This window comes from Dysidea avara, chromosome 14 (assembly GCF_963678975.1).
Source record: "Dysidea avara chromosome 14, odDysAvar1.4, whole genome shotgun sequence".
Classification (NCBI taxonomy): domain Eukaryota; kingdom Metazoa; phylum Porifera; class Demospongiae; order Dictyoceratida; family Dysideidae; genus Dysidea; species Dysidea avara.
Window position 1 is genome coordinate 871,461 of NC_089285.1, and position 15,128 is coordinate 886,588.

General features: G+C 39.4%; 2 protein-coding genes across 2 annotated transcripts; one reads left to right on the plus strand and one right to left on the minus strand.

The window, feature by feature from the left end:
* The first annotated feature begins 2,314 nt into the window (after window positions 1-2,314).
* LOC136244839 (uncharacterized) lies at window positions 2,315-4,093 on the plus strand. The gene is made up of 3 exons (XM_066036386.1): window positions 2,315-2,459; window positions 2,522-2,791; window positions 3,684-4,093. Exons 1-3 carry the CDS (start codon window positions 2,315-2,317, stop codon window positions 4,091-4,093), a joined length of 825 nt encoding a protein of 274 aa, XP_065892458.1.
* Window positions 4,094-12,193: 8,100 nt separating this feature from the next.
* Window positions 12,194-12,868, minus strand: LOC136244840 (uncharacterized). Its single transcript, XM_066036387.1, has one exon. It carries the CDS (start codon window positions 12,866-12,868, stop codon window positions 12,194-12,196), a length of 675 nt encoding a protein of 224 aa, XP_065892459.1.
* Between the last annotated feature and the right edge of the window lie 2,260 nt (window positions 12,869-15,128).

Consider the following 15,128-nt stretch of genomic DNA (forward strand, 5'->3'; position numbering starts at 1 on the left):
TTCCTAGTTTAGATTTTTCTGTTATTCTCTGAATGGTTCTGGCCCCTTTTTCTTTATTTATTAGTGACCACCGTTCTTCCATGCTTGACCTGCTGCTTTTTGGGCACTCGCACCACACGCAAGCATGGTCTGCATTAGCAGCGTCAATACAATAGCCAAGAACTTCAAATCACCACCGAGAAAAAATTGTATTTTATACACCCTGTCATCAACTGCTAACATTTCCAAGTCTTTTGCTTCTCTGCTAATATCTTGGAGAGCATTAGCTAGGTCTTCATATGATTCCTCTATTTTCACTATTGCAACGCTATAATTACCATTAACCGATTGTGCATTTTCACCTTCGTCAAGAATAGTGAAAGCAATATTAACTACTTTCGATTCTCTCCCAATCTGGGTACCATCACCGGTGAGCTTAATTCTAATAGTGTCTGGAGTACTGACACCTTGATCAGAATTTTTATGGATGAAATATTTTAAACGTTGTAAAATCCATTCTCGGATGCTTTGCTGCACACCACACACACTGTTTGGGTAATTGGTAATTTTTAATGTAGAGTTCATGGATTTTGTTAATTTTCTAACTTCACTCAAGGATGGAAGGTCCTACATTATGCTTAGCTCATGGTAAGCTTCATTGGACACAGCATATTTGTCCTTAACCAAGAGTGATGCATGTAACTTATCACTTTCTGCAATACTCTTCCTTTTGGGCACTATGGTTTGTTCTCTTATGGCGAATGTATCACACTCACCAGTGTCTCTAGATTTTATTTCAATGGACCACAAATCATACCCTTCAGCTTGACAGATATTTACAGAATTGCTAACTCTGTCAACCATCTGTTTTTTACGATTGTGCTGTTGCTGACGTGAGCATTCAGTAAAAAGCTTTCTCCTTGCTGTTCTTACTTGAAGTCCACTCCTACTAATGATGGAACTTTGCTGCTTTACCGTAGTCTCAAGTACTTTAACTTTCCTTTCTAGGCACATTTGCTTTGATGTCTCCTCTTCAAAGTCTTTAAGAGAGCATTTTCTACGAAGGATTTGGTCATTTATTTCAACTTCACCAACCGTCAACTTCCAAATATCGTCATCTCCTTTCCATTTTGCTAGTTGGGCTTGCTGACCTTTAGACCCCTGAACAGTTTGCCCATTTTCCATAGCTTTAAGCGAAAACTGTCTCTAATGGTATCACTGATATCAAGTGGTGTATGGTAGTGTTTAAACGTTTTGATAATGACCCTCTCTATTAACAGCTGATGGGGTGTTAAATTTTCAGCACTAACACCAGCTTCATAATCTTCTGATAAATCAACACGCGGGGCCCCAGCCCCTCCCCCCGGACGTGAGACGCCCCACAGCCATAAACCAAAAAAACAACTAATGAACAACTTTAAAGCACTATTAGCTATAACTAATGCATCTATCAAAGTTGTAGCTGAATTGTGTATAAAATTAACTGTTTGTAGCTGAATTCCCTACAGAATAACTTGCAATGTAATACAATTCTATAATGGAGTAGGTTATAAACATAGCTGAATGCTCTATTAGGGTGACTGTTCTATTAGAGTATTTCGATCTCGCATTTGCTACATGTAGTTCGCTTTGGAATCATAACTCAGTGGTTTGTAATCCAATTCTTCTGTACTACTGCAAGGACTTTCTATGATGATTATTCCACAGTTACAAGTAAGTCAGTCTGTAAAGAGTTCAGCTACTAACAAGTCACTCTGTAGTTCAAACAAGTCAGTACAGCAACCAATCAAAAAACCACCCTGTAAAGAGTTCAGCTATACAAACAAGTTATAACTCTATAGAGAGATCAGCTAGAAACAAGAGAGAGCTCTGCTACAAACTTAACAGATCACACTCTAGAGATTTCAGCTAGAAAAAAGTCACCCTGTAGTAGAAACAAGTCATCCAGTAGAAAGATCAGCTAGAAGACATCACCTTGTAGAGAGTTCAGGTACAAACAAATCACCCTGTGGATAGTTCAGCTACAAACAAATCACCCTGTAGAGAGATCAGCTAGAAGAAGTCACCTTGTAGAGAGTTCAGCTGCAAAGAAACCACCATGTAGAGATTTCAGCTGCAAACAAGTCACCCTGTAGAGAGACAGCTAGAAACACACCATCTTGTAGAGAATTCAGCTACAAACAAATCACCCTGTAGAGAGTTGTAGTCTATGTTATTCCTGATATATCTATTGAGTTATTAACTATATTAACTGTGGTCGTTCGCGTGCAAGCGACAGCTATTAGATTATCAGATAGTGATACACGACATATTGGCGACGAGATAAACTGGAAGAATGGCTACTCATGGTTCTGTTTCACCTTTTGACCCAGAGAAAGAAGAGTGCTATTATCTAGTGGCAAATGGCGTTGAGGATGACGCCAAGAAGGTCGCGATATTGATGTCTAACAGTGTACCTACAGTGTATGGGACTATTCGAAGTTTGGTAGACGCTGAAGCAAGGAAGGGAATCAAATATAAAGACTTAATTGCTATCCTATAGTGCAGAGATTCAAGTTCTACAATCGCGCCCATGTGAAGGGAGAGACCATCACTGCGTACGTAGCTGTGCTACGCACGTTATCTGAGTACTGCGACTTTGGAGATTCCTTATCTACTATGCTACGAGATCGCTTTGTTTATGGCATAAATCACGAAGGAATTCAACGCCGACTCCTGGCTGAAAAGGATGTCACGTACAAGAAGGTCCACGAACTAGCAGTAATTTTGGAAGCTGCAGCAAAGACATCAGCACCACCGCCATTCAGCAAGGGTGTATCCATTCACTGGACTGGAATGGCATATTTTTGGTTTTTGCACATTCTGTGGTTAAAATTTATAGAGTCTCGCAAGCCAAAGGTCCTAAGCCCACTACTAAATGCTGAATATGAGCAGTAGAGTATGCGATAACTGTCTTAATAATTTCGTTGTAATTTATTAATTTACAACACTTATTCCATACCCTGGAGTATACTAATGCTGTAGGGAATGTATATCAGCAATAGTTAACCAGTGATCAACTCGCCAGTTGACAAGATATCCTTAGTGTGAATTCAAGGAGCAAGTTATATATAGTATAGTCTTTTGTGGCAAGACCTTTACTTCTGGAGAAAGGCTTACCAATTAGAATTTTTTTCAGCGTGTGCTTAATTATAATTATTGCGTTCCGCGGCACTGAAAACAAGTTCGTCCATGCTAGCTCAATTCCTGAGCTCACACTAAGGATATCTTGAAAGATGCTGTCAACTGGCAAGTCGATTGCTGGTTAATTATTATTGATATACATTCCCTACAGCATTACTGTACACCAGGGTAGGGAATAAGTGTTGTAGGACACAATAAATCACCACAAAAATATTAAAAGACAGTTATCGCATACTCTATTCATACTCATATTCAACATTTAGTAGTGGGCTGTAGGTTCCTTCAGGACCCTTGACTTGTGAGACTCAATAAATTTTAACCACAGAATGTGTAAAAACCAAAAATATACCAGTCCATTAGTCCAGTCCAGTGAATGGATACACCCACTCAGCAAATAGAGCCATTTGTAAATTACATGACCAACTCAACACGGGCCAAGCCACCAGATGGGCCCCAGATCAAAACTTGCTACCTTTGTGGAGACAGACACTTAGCATCCTAGTGCAAGTTCTGGACTGCAGAATTCCACCGATGTCACAAGACTGGACACATTGCAAAGGTGTGTAAGTCCAAACCAGAAGAAAATTCTCACCACAGTGGCAAGAAATCTCACCACTACTTGGAGGAAATCCCAGACCTCCCAGACACAGAGGACTCTTCATATGGATTGTTCACTCTAAAAAGTGAAACCCATGACCCAATACTGATACAGCTTGAGCTAAACAATGTTCCTGTCAGGATGGAACTAGATACTGGAGCATCACTGACTTTGATCAATGAGGCTTCCTATGATCTCATTGCACAGAATGGGCAAGCTGCCCTTGAGCAACCTGTAGTCAATTTGAGAACCTACACTGGTGAAGCTGTGAAGATGTTGGGGAGCACCACTGTAGAAGTGAAGTATGGTGAGAATAAAAAATGCTACACCTGACTGTTCATGTGGTGGAAGGGAAGGGACCGAACTTGTTAGGTAGATATCTATTAGATTATCAGATAGTGATACACGACATATTGGCAACGAGGTAAACTGGAAGAATGGCTACTCATGGTTCTGTTTCACCTTTCGACCCAGAGAAAGAAGAGTGGAGCAGCTATGTTGAGCGTCTCGACTATTATCTAGTGGCAAATGGCGTTGAGGATGACGCCAAGAAGGTCGCGATATTGATGTCTAACAGTGGACCTACAGTGTATGGGACTATTCGAAGTTTGGTAGACGCTGAAGCAAGGAAGGGAATCAAATATAAAGACTTAATTGCTATCCTAACAGCTCACTTTGACCCGAAACCGTCACCTATAGAGCAGAGATTCAAGTTCTACAATCGCGCCCAGGTGAAGGGAGAGACCATCACTGCGTACGTAGTTGTGCTACGCACATTATCAGAGTACTGCGACTTTGGAGATTCCTTATCTACTATGCTACGAGATCGCTTTGTTTATGGCATAAATCACGAAGGAATTCAACACCGACTCCTGGCTGAAAAGGATGTCACGTACAAGAAGGTCCACGAACTAGCAGCAATTTTGGAAGCTGCAGCAAAGGCATCAGCACCACCGCCATTCAGCAAGGGTGTGTCCATTCACTGGACTGGAATGGCATATTTTTGGTTTTTGCACATTCTGTGGTTAAATTTATTGAGTCTCGCAAGCCAAAGGTCCTAAGCCCACTACTAAATGCTGAATATGAGCAGTGGAGTATGCGATAACTGTCTTAATAATTTCGTTGTAATTTATTAATTTACAACACTTATTCCATACCCTGGAGTATAGTAATGCTGTAGGGAATGTATATCAGCAATAGTTAACCAGTGATCAACTCGCCAGTTGACAAGATATCCTTAGTGTGAATTCAAGGAGTAATCTATTTATAGTATAGTCTTTTGTGGCAAGACCTTTACTTCTGGAGAAAGGCTTACCGATTAGAATTTTTTTCAGCGTGTGCTTAATTATAATTATTGCGTCCCGCGGCACTGAAAACAAGTTCGTCCATGCTAGCTCACACTAAGGATATCTTGAAAGATGTTGTCAACTGGCAAGTCGATCGCTGGTTAGTCAATTTGAGAACCTACACTGGTGAAGCTGTGAAGATGTTGGGGAGCACCACTGTAGAAGTGAAGTATGGTGAGAAATGCTACACCTAACTGTTCATGTTGTGGAAGGGAAGGGACCAAACTTGTTAGGTAGAGACTGGCTAAGTAAGCTTAATATTAACCAATTAGACATTCACACCATAGTGGCACCAAGCAAATTAGATAAAGTGTTAGACAAACATGCGTTACTATTTAAGGATGGGCTTGGTATGCTAACAGATGTGAAAGTCAAATTACAAGTTGACCAAAGTGTCCCACCCAAGTTTTTCAAAGCCAGAAGCATTCCTTTTGCTTTAAAAGGCAAAGTTGACGCTGAGCTGGAATCCCTAGAAGCTCCTGGAATTATCTTTCCAGTTAGTCACTCAGACTGGGCTGCACCCATAGTGCCAGTAATGAAGCAAAATGGTCGTATTCATATCTGTGGTGACTACCGTGTAACGGTAAATCAGGCAATCAAGGTAGATTCATACCCACTACCCAGAGTGGAGGATTTGTTTTCAGCTTTAGCAGGAGGAAAATATTTCTCTAAGTTAGACATTTCCCAAGCTTACCTCCAATTGCCATTAGATGAAGCCTGCAAACAATATGTCACAGTGAACACCCACAAGGGGCTGTTTAAGTACAATAGACTTCCCTTTGGTGTATCAGCTGCACCTGCAATTTTCCAGCGATGCATGGAGACTTTATTGCAAGGTTGTCAGGGTGTCTCAGTATACCTCGACAATCTTCTCATACAGGGAAGCACTATGGAGGAACACTTAGAACGCCTTTATAAAGTGCTGCAAATTTTAGAAAACTCAGGCTTTAAGTTGAACAAATCTAAATGTGTGTTCCTGCTTCCAAAGGTTGAGTACCTTGGACACATCATTGATGAGTCTGGTCTCCATCCAACGCAGGAGAAGGTGAAGGCTGTTCAAGATTCACCTGCTCCACAGAACCAAGCTGAGTTAAGATTAATCCTTGGGATAGTTAACTACTACAGTCGCTTCTTACCCAATTTGTCTACTCGCTTAGCCTACACTGTGAAAAATGTGGGATATAAGATGGTATTTCCAGTGGCTTATTGAATACAAATAAGCCTTAATATAAACCCTGTATTATACTCATGTTATACTTTAGTATAATGCATACTATACTATTATAAGTCCTGAATCACGTGACTCATTTTGCTGAACGTGGTCTATTTCAATTATTGCTCCTTTCCATTGTTGAATGCCGTTTGTAACAAAAATCCGCTTTATTTCCTCCGCTAATAAGCTTATTTCCGAAGGAAATAACCATTGCTTAAATTATTTTCTCTGGCACATAAACAGTTAGTTGCGTTGCTATTGCAGATTAGCTGCTTGCAGCTGCTGGCCTGGATTCAGCACGTGCTATTGAGCTAGAGTCAGACCATAGATAATAGACTATGGTCAGACCATGGAAATGGAGGTACTGTTTGAGATTAACAGTTCAGGACAGCGAAAAGTACTATGTTTAAGTCGGGATGAGCTGGTGGTCACAGTAGAGTGTGAAATCGGATTACTGGCAGGAAATGAAGGGATGCTGGCATACTTTTCTTGCCCTCGTGAGAGACGTTTAGGATTGAGAAAAAGAATTTATATTTTGCAAAGATGGTCAAAGGAATGGGATATTTTTCTTGACGTAACAGATGTTAATGAAGTTATTGATGGAGATTACCTGAGACTCACCATAAAACTGGAGGATGGTAGTTGTAGTCAGGAGCAGCAACTACGTAGTTAGGTAGCTGCATTTTATCAGGTTTCATGTGTTAGTTTACAGTGAATTAAGTAACTAAGTGAATTATCATGTGACTCATTTCATTATATTATTCAGAGACTATTATTAATGCTTTACAATACAAGTGTAGCTCTACTGATGGTCTGCCAACAACCTGTGCTGGCAGAAGCATTAATTAGATCTGGTAACGACTCTAAAGTTTGGCTCTTAATTTCTCCACGTCCGTAATCTGAACACAACAAAATGATCCGACACACTGAATGCAAACCAAGATTTTCTCGCCCAATAGATACAGTACTTTACAAGTAATCAGTTATCAGAGTGGTAACCAAGGTGACAACACAGCATATACCTGTCACGTGATAATCTGCCATGCTACGTTCTCATGTGAGTAAACCGTACATGTTAACAGCAGTGTTTTCGCATCAGTTATCACTCTCAGTCTCTGCTAAGCTATGGGAGAGAAAACAGTTTTGGTTTGCCTTGGAGTGAACAGGAGGGCTATTTATTTTCGCTCAGAGGATGGAGTTTTGGACGTGGAGCAGTTAAGAGCCAGCATTCTAGAGTCATTTTCAGACCTAATTAATGATGAGGACCACCTTGTTATCCAGGTATGGTTGCATTCTGTTTTCTCGTAAAAATCTTTGCTGCATACTCGTGTACCAGCTATATGAGTTGTATATGTTTATAACGTAATAACTGCTTATACATAGGTGAAACGTGCTGAGTGGGATATACAAGAGAAGATTGAGTCACAATCCATTATTAATGTTGAAGTGACCAAGGGAGGTGGAGCTGAAGTGACTAATGGAGCTGAACCTTCGGTGAGTTGCTACATCATGAACGATATCTGCAATTATGTTTTTGTTTATATCTCAAAAATAAAATGGCCACTGGGAATTTTTTACAGGGAGGTATTGGGTGAGGTAGGACCCTTTTTTGGCCCACAGTCTAGCCACTAATTAGTTCAAAGAAAACCATACACCAGACCAACAGAGGGAAATCACAATACTCAATGAATTTGGCCCATATATACATCAAGCTGATCTACAGCTTCAGTTTGTATTTATCTCAATGAAAGGGAAGCAGTGCTACCACTGGATTGAGTCAGCCTATCTAAATGATGTAAAGCAGTATGTAGTGGTTGATACACTGTACGCTTGTTTATGGGAAATGCGGTAACAATGACTAAACTAGCTAACAATATTAACTCCATGAATAATGTAAAATTGTTCCTTGAACCCAGTATTCAGCAACAGCCTTGCTTTCTTGTTCTTTGCATGTTACAAATGGGCACCTTTGATCTGTGCATTCCTGATACCACAAATCAGTTATAACACACCCATTCAGTTTGCATCTTAATTATTTGTTAATACCTCACCTTAGGGCCTGTGGCAATGTACACATGTAGAAATATGCATTTTTGTTATCTTTCTAGGAGAAAGAGCTTACTACCCAAACTACCTCACTGCTAACTAAGATAAACAAGGCAACCAAACTGGAAGCAACTACACTTCCAGTACAGCTGTTTTGTTAGGGCCAGCTACAAAGATCAGCGACAAAGTGATTGTGGAAGCATTTTTAGACTAGCTTGTTACATATGATTGTGAAGTACTAAAGGAAGCATTCATAGCATGCAAGGCTAATCCAGGTAGCAAACGTTTTAATCCTGAATTGGAGAGTAAACTCATAAATTTAATGACTCGGTTTGGTTGTCGTGATGCACCTACACCTAACAATTTAAGGCGTCTAGTAATTGAAGTCGGTCGACATGAATTGACCGTAAAAGCTGTTGGAGCTGTATATGCTATGAATGGAGGATTGCCACATAATCACCGGAGATTTTGGGAAGGGTATTCTGTAGAAAAGCTCTATTCACTTTGCAGAGCCAGATGCCATGAATAGAGCAGAAGAAAGGGTGTATGGTTACCTAATAAAGTTCACGGGAAGTTTAAAGTCTGAGGATCTGCAAGATTTTCTCCGATTTGTGACAGGCTGTAGTGTTATGCTGCCCGATGACATCACTGTGATTTTCAATGCAGCAACAGGGCTTCGACGAGCTATTTCCAGTAAAACTTATACCTGTACAATAGCCATTCCTACAACATATGTGACCTACCCAGATTTTACCAACGATTTTCATTCCATATTGCAAAGTGATGTCGCATGGATCATGGATGTTATGTAACAAGTAACTCTATACTTTATAAACTATGTTGATTTTGATAACGTCAGGTTTTTTTCTTTTTTTGGCATTGTCATTAGGCTACTTTCAGTATACATGCAGTACAGTATATTAGGCAATTTGTAGGCATTGACAATTTTAAGTTGTTTGTAATAACTGAGTACAACTTGTTGATAGTGATTAATTCCATATTTGCCATCATCTCTTTGAAGATTTATCTGTGACCGCAAACCTCTTATTTTAGCTGTATCGAGGAACGAGGAATTGATACTCCTTCTTCATCATCATCATCATCAATTGTATCATCTGCTTTAATCCCATAATTATCATTGACACTTTTGAAGAAATCAAAAGCTGTAAGATTCATCTGTCGAAGCTGTAGTACTCCTACAATAAACAGCTGGTTTGGTGTCATACCATGTTCAGTTCTAATTCCATGACTGTTCCAACCTCCACCAAACTCTTGCAAAGCTGAATTAATTCTGCCAAGGAAAACATATTGTGCAAATAAATGCACTTCATGGCAGCTCGATGCTATATTACATCGACTCGGTGTTATATTACATGGCAGCTCGATGCTATATTACATCAACTCGGTGTTATATTACATCGAGTCAATGCTATATTACATCAAGTCGATGCTATATTGCACCGATAACGATCGATGCTGTAGGATTATTTTAGTTACTGATGGCATGCCACCTTGGATTTTACACCTTTTTTCATCCTGGCCATTTTTGGGGCCGCACTCTATTTTACAGCTTGGCTGTTTTGATGTGCTCCACTCATCATACATCTATGTGCACTTATTCGTACATGCTACCATCAGAGGTGGACAAACAATGATGATCATGAGGATGATCAGTGATTTTATTAACTATGACAACAATATTAGCGAAAACTTTGTTTGATCAGTGTATGTTATAATTTGTGACTGGATCTGCAAAAAAGGGACATAATCGCACAAGCCTAGTTAAATTTACAGTATAAAGCATTGAATACATTGGGTGAAATACTTGCGTATCACTGAAAAAATTTCCAAATTTTTTTAATCCCTCTTAGTGAAGGAAGGGACTAACAATAAAAAGCTGGATGTCATCTTATTCGCCTGCTCAAGAGGAGTTTGCATTGTTGCAGTAGACTCAAGCATACGTACATTATGAGGGTTTGTTTACGTCACTTTGAAGTGATCGGATGCGTTCAATTTTTCTTCACTAATTTCACCTTTGTATGCAGTGAAGAAGGATGAGTAAAGGAAAAATGTACCCAGTACTTGATTCTCTGTTCATGGCGAACACGATGGTGAAAATTTTAACTCCGTACCTCAATCTGTTGGTAAGTTACAACAGTTTTGTAAGTGCCTGTAATTTATTTTCCCTATACTTGCTGTACAAATTGATTTTTCTGTTGTCGCAACTTTTTAAGGCTGTAACTCCCAAAGTTATTGACAAATGAAGCTGAAACTTTGCCAGTGGGTACACTTGGCTAAGTACATTATAAATATTCAATAAACAGGAATTCGAGGAAAAACAATGCAATTATGTCCTGTTTTCGCAGATCCAGTTACATTCTATTGTGTTCAACAGTGAACATCGCCTGAAAGCACAGCCTGTATACTTTACCACTAGCCTAGTAGTTTGACAGTAACTGTTTGATGAATACACTGTATGTAAGTATGCAATAGTAGTTACGTAGCATGTAATATCTATGGTAGTTTAGGCTACTTTCGACTTGGAAGGAAGTGCCTTAGCCTCTGGGTTTATCACCAGAATGCTGGTGTAAATTAATTCAAAAACAGTTTCACCAATGTAGCTACTAGTTGGTAGCTAGCTGAGCTCTCTAACAACTCGACTGTAGGAGTATATAATTCATTCTAAATAAGAAGGTATTCAAAGATTAAGTTTATGGTTTCCTATATTTTAACCACAAAACCATGTTTTCTGATGGCTCCAATGTACATATTATAGCTTCTATGGGTTTAGGCCATAGAAGCTTAAATGGTTTCCCGTTTCAAGTTTTTTAAAAACATCATGCGGGAGGAAGGCTAAAGCCTTGAAGACAACACTATAATAAACTCACTATTACAATAATGAAATTATTGTGAATATTTGAAAATCTATGCAGAGGAAATAGCCATATAATGAAATTTTTGTGGCACGTCTATTAAGGCATGTAGGCAGAAACGGGAAATTGGTGATCAACTTTGCTTGGCCTTAGTAAAGGGATAATGGTGACTGCTATGAAACTTTTTAAACTTTAAAGAGATACCATTTGTAATCTACGTGCTCAAACGTGTGACTTAAATCAAACCATTGCAATTCACGCAGTAGTAGTTGTAAACTGGATGACAATATCAGTCAGTTACATAGTATTATATGCTACTAGCAGAGATGCCAACCTCTGAACAATTTTAGGAGTGACCTCAAACACTACCAGCAATGTGGACCACACTCAAGTGCAGCTCCAGGATTTTTGGCAAGAAGACCAAAAAAAAAAGGTCACTACATGCTCAAAGTACAAAAATAAGCACAGGTCTGTCCAATTTTAAGCACAGGACTACTTACGAAGCAGATCAGGCATGAGAAATGCGCGAGAACTAAGGTGAAAGAGTGATAAACAGAGGGTTAGGCGTGATAGCATGTGATTACTAGCCAAAGAGTGAGACTCACGCCTAATGCGTGAGAGTTGGCATGTCTGTACTAGGTTTTTGACGACTAATCCTTGGAATCTTCCTTCATGATTCTTGAATGCCAACTTCATACCACTGTAAGTATTGAATGATTAATCAACAAATCACGTAAAACACAAAAGTCCATTTACATTAGTTCTAATTAATGTCCCAATATAATCAATAAATTTCAATCATATGAGTTGCTACAATGCCCCCCCCCCCCCCCCCCCCAAATAACAAAGTGAAAGATGAACATGCCATCGCACTTGTCGGCCAGAGCAGGTGGTTGTGTGATGGCTTTTCAGATTAGAAGATGGTTCTAAAATAGTAGAAGTTAGTGAGGCTGACTCAGGATATGTAGTGAGGTCTATGAAAGCTGGCTTCAATTGATCCATGGAAACTACTTCCTTTTGTCCTTTGATGTTTCTTGTTACGAATAAGGACTTCGTAAGGGCCATCATATGGTGTTTGGGGAGGTTTTCTAATGACATCGTGCTGCACAAACACATGAGTGTAAGTTTGAAGAAGTTCACTGACATTGACATATTGTTGCATGCTGCTGCTGACATGGTGGTATGGGTGCTTCACAGTTTTCAACTCGGTGGTATAGCTTAATTGATCAGTTGAAAGTACTGTAGTGGTGGCAACAAATTCGCCTGGGATTCGTAGAGTGGTACCATAAACAAGCTCTGATAGAGTACAATGAAAGTCTTGTTTCACTGTAGTTCGAATACCCAGTAAGGCCATGGATAGTTCTGTTGTCCAATTGGCTGAGTTAGGGTATGATTTTAAAATGCATTTCAACTGACGAAAATGTTTAATCGTACCATTAGCTATTGGGTGATAAGGAGTGGTGCGAATGCGTTTACAGCCCAGCAATTGCATCGGTGATGACCACAATGCTGACTCCCATTGTTGTTCCCTATCAGTTGTTACTGAGGATGGAACTCCAAAGCGTGAGATCCAAATGTGGATAAATTCCTGTGCCACTTTTTTTAGCTGTAATGTCTGTAATGGGGCCATCTAGTAAAGCGGTTAATTCAAGTAAGAATGTAACTGTTACCTTGAGAAACTGGGAGTGGTCCAACAGTATCAATGTGAACATGGTCAAATCGCATATCAGGTATGGAGAATGTGTTTAGTGGTGTGTGTGATGATGGACTTTTGACTTCTGGGCATGATCATGCCCACTGACAAACAATGTTGTTAACATCTGGCCGTACGTAATGTGTCGTGACTAACTTCTGTGTAGCTGGGCTGTCCTAGAGAATGCAAAGAGTAAAACACATTTCTTCGAAACTTACATGGTACATATGGGCGTGGTACTCCTGTTGTCATATCATGTGGAATCAGTACAAGGAATTGGTATGGCTCTAATGAGTGACAAAGTCTGTCTCAGCTGAGTAAGCTTTGTTGTTCAGCAGCGATGTCCTTGAAGTCTACTACTGAGGACTGTACTGTGTGATTGCATTGGTCTCCACCCGTGACAACACTATTATCTGGCCCTTGATGAGTGTGACACTATTATCTGGGCCCATGATATGACGAATATTACTTGTGAATTGAGAAATGAACTCTAGGTGTCTGAGTTGCATGGACTGTGACTATGATTAGACTATAAGGCAAATGTTACTGGCTTGTGGTCGGTAAGGATGTAAAAATCATGATCTTCTATGAAATACTGAAAATGCTTGATAGATAGGTAAATTGCTAATAGCTCCCTGTCAAAGGTACTGTGCTTTGTTTCTTCTGTGAGAAGAGATGCTTACTCAAAAGGCCATTTCCTTCTCCTTCACAATGTCTTTTGGAATCCTCTTTTTGACATATCAGTGGCTGGATCCCATTTATTACTGCCATGAAAAAATGTCTTCCTTAGCATCGTCATTCTTTTTTTCGATCTATGTAATTTACTGGTATGTATATAATTGTATTAGTAGGTAGTATACCTTGGCATGAAAATTGTATTGCCATATATTCCCATCATTGTCGGGAAGTGTTTCACCATCAGATGAATGTATGGCAAAACCTTTTCAGGGTCATAGCCATCAGAAGATCGATAGTTTTTACTGAAGTCTATAAATGATTGTATCCATTTTATTCCCTAATAAAAAATGTGCACACAGTCAAAAACATTTGCAAGTGTCCACTTACCTCTTCTTGTAGCTGATCAGAAGTACAGATGGTGTTCGAGATGATATATTTGAGTAGATAGTGCTGAAATTCTAATCAATTAAGGTAATTGATCATTATGTAAAAGATGATACTTGCATTATATAACAGATGATACTTACATTCCAGAGTTTTAATGTCTGTTACCATACCTGATGGCTGGTACTTGTCCATCTCTGGTGGCAAGCATTATAGAATTTTTTTTCTTAGCAGGTCCCATTATAGATGGCCATTGTAGTTCATCTTCCATTTTTCCTCCCAAACATAAAAATGCACCCCACACTCACTGATTGTCTTCACAAGACTCTGGATCAGTGGCCCCTCCATTGCTTTGATAAAGCACTGCCCAAGTCTGTGTGCTTCATTGGCATCATAAACTTTAGCGGTATTTATCAAAGCCTGGATGAGGATATCCATCACCCTCAGCAATAGATGGAGCTCATCACAAATGCCATTAGGCTCCAGATTGAGTAGGGGTGCATTTTTACATCCTACTTCTCCGTTTGCGGCACTAGTTTTTATGGACTGTAAGATCCGTTTCTTGGCTGTTTTACTAATTTTATGCCTGCAAGGGTTAACATGAGAGTGAAGGGTTAAATATATGTGTAAGTAATAGAAAATTCCATGCCCTTGTAATGGCTATGCAAAATTATGCTTTAAAAGTACTGAAACAATCATGGATTTATAGTACTTGGTAACAGCAATGATGTGATGTGTAGTAAATACGTATATCATGTAAACATGAATCATGTGATCTTACAAGTACTCAAGCACCAATTTTACTATCTGAATACCTTATGGGTATTTCAGTATTTCTTTTGACCCTACTTACAAAAGTTTGGGTGAGCAAATGAACATAAGCAGTGAGATATTACTGTATATACACAAAATAGGCATGGATTTATGCTTACCTATCACTTTCACAGATGGTGCACCATATGCAGGAATGTTTGGAATTCGCTGCTTTCATTCCCATCATGAGCAAAATAAGAACTACAAGAAAAGGTGATGACACTTTTTGTTACAGGCCTATATGCACCTTGTAGTCAGCACAGAATACAATCTTCACTCTGTAATTCTTTCCATCGGCTGTTATTTGTGGACTTGCAATCAG

Bases quoted from the DNA above. Each gene is read 5' to 3' on its own strand.
- LOC136244839 (XM_066036386.1), top strand. From the start codon at position 2,315: ATGGCTACTCATGGTTCTGTTTCACCTTTTGACCCAGAGAAAGAAGAG. The intron at 2,460-2,521 runs GTTTGGTAGACG...GCTATCCTATAG, and splicing joins AGTGTATGGGACTATTCGAA to TGCAGAGATTCAAGTTCTAC. The intron at 2,792-3,683 runs GTGTATCCATTC...TCTGGACTGCAG, and splicing joins ACCACCGCCATTCAGCAAGG to AATTCCACCGATGTCACAAG.
- LOC136244840 (XM_066036387.1), bottom strand. From the start codon at position 12,868: ATGGCCCCATTACAGACATTACAGCTAAAAAAAGTGGCACAGGAATTT.